The 1,512-nt window shown below is 31.9% G+C and overlaps 1 protein-coding gene across 1 annotated transcript; it reads left to right on the plus strand.

Annotated features, from left to right (window-relative positions):
* The first annotated feature begins 244 nt into the window (after window positions 1-244).
* On the plus strand, window positions 245-932 carry LOC109592679 (tyrosine--tRNA ligase, cytoplasmic-like). Its single transcript, XM_020008071.1, has 4 exons — window positions 245-257; window positions 321-366; window positions 429-512; window positions 710-932. Exons 2-4 carry the CDS (start codon window positions 346-348, stop codon window positions 854-856), a joined length of 252 nt encoding a protein of 83 aa, XP_019863630.1. The 5' UTR covers window positions 245-257; window positions 321-345; the 3' UTR covers window positions 857-932.
* Window positions 933-1,512: the final 580 nt, after the last annotated feature.

Below are 1,512 nucleotides of genomic sequence, written 5' to 3' on the forward strand. Positions count from 1 at the left end.
CTCGTCTCATATCCAACTTTCACCTTATGCAAAACCATTGTTAGTGGGACTAAACAAACCACAAACAACAATGGAGAAAGACTATCTCCTTAAAATATTCCTCGATTGATTGGTACTTCTCCCAAAACAGTCCCCCCAGCATTCAGCTCACACTTCCACTGACTCATACTCTTCTCCAATAAGTTCCTCACGTTCTCAGCACATCCCATCATATTATTAATATTATTATTATTATTGTATTACTACCAACTGAGCAGGTTAATTAATAGTTAAAATTTTTATAATAATAGTTAATTACTAGTTATTAATGCCCATATTAGGGAGTACACTCTTGATGTTTATAAGATGACGTCAGTCGTATCACAAGTAATGAATAATTAATGAGACACACCCACTCAATTAATTAAACCTCTCCCCATACACTACAGCATGATGCTAAGAAGGCAGGGGCTGAAGTTGTGAAACAAGTCAAGTTCCCACTATTGAGTGGACTACTCTATCCTGGACTACAAGTGAGTTCATGTTATATACATGTACATGTACTTGTTAATAAATAAATTATTATAATAATTATAATAAATAATTATAAATAATTATTATAATAAATAATTATTATGATAATTATAATAATGATCATAATTGAGGTATTCTGGATTAGAATCAGATATCACTGTATTGTTTAATTAATTTTGTTTTTATTAATTGGCAGGCTCTTGATGAAGAGTATTTGAAGGTTGACGCTCAATTTGGAGGAGAAGATCAGAGGAAAATATTTACATTTGCAGAGAAAGTAATAATTAATAATAATAATAATAATAATAATAATAAAATAATAGTAATAATTTCTTTATTTTGAATCAGTACGGATACCAAGTAGTCTGAGTCTCAGTATCGATGGTATCGAGTAGTGAATGAGTAGTCAGCTACTGCGCATGTGCAATTAAGTTATTATTAGTTATTAATAAAAATGAAGTCAAATAAGCCGCCATTTTGTAATTATTAAAGGATGTGGCCATAATTATGACGGCAAAAATAGGTGTGGTGGGGCGTGGTTACTCACTACTCGATACCAGGATTTGGTATCGAGTACTTGGTATTGGAGGCCTGGTATCGGATATATGAGTACTTTGGTATCGTATCTAACCTACTACACTTTGTTTTTAAATTTACAATCCCCTTGAATGGGTCAACATAACGTGGCCTGTTTGAATCTATTAATATAAACAATTAAACATTTGAAACACTAAAAGCAAGGGGCTGGAGATAGTAGACAATCATGTAGTAGTAACAGTTAATTAAAGTTAATTAAAAGTAGTATCAACTGTTAACCACAATAAAGATAGAGAGGACGACCCACGATAGCCTTTTACGAATAACTGACTATAAAATGAGAGATTTGCAGGTGAAATGAATCTGATAGTTTTTTGTCTTACAAAATTTTTGAATGGGTTCACGTAACCCTGTCTTAAACTTTAAATATAAACAATAGTCAGGTGCAGCACTATCATTAGT

This window comes from Amphimedon queenslandica, unplaced genomic scaffold (assembly GCF_000090795.2).
Source record: "Amphimedon queenslandica unplaced genomic scaffold, v1.1 AMPQUscaffold_4327_Cont23693, whole genome shotgun sequence".
Taxonomy (NCBI): Eukaryota; Metazoa; Porifera; class Demospongiae; order Haplosclerida; family Niphatidae; genus Amphimedon; species Amphimedon queenslandica.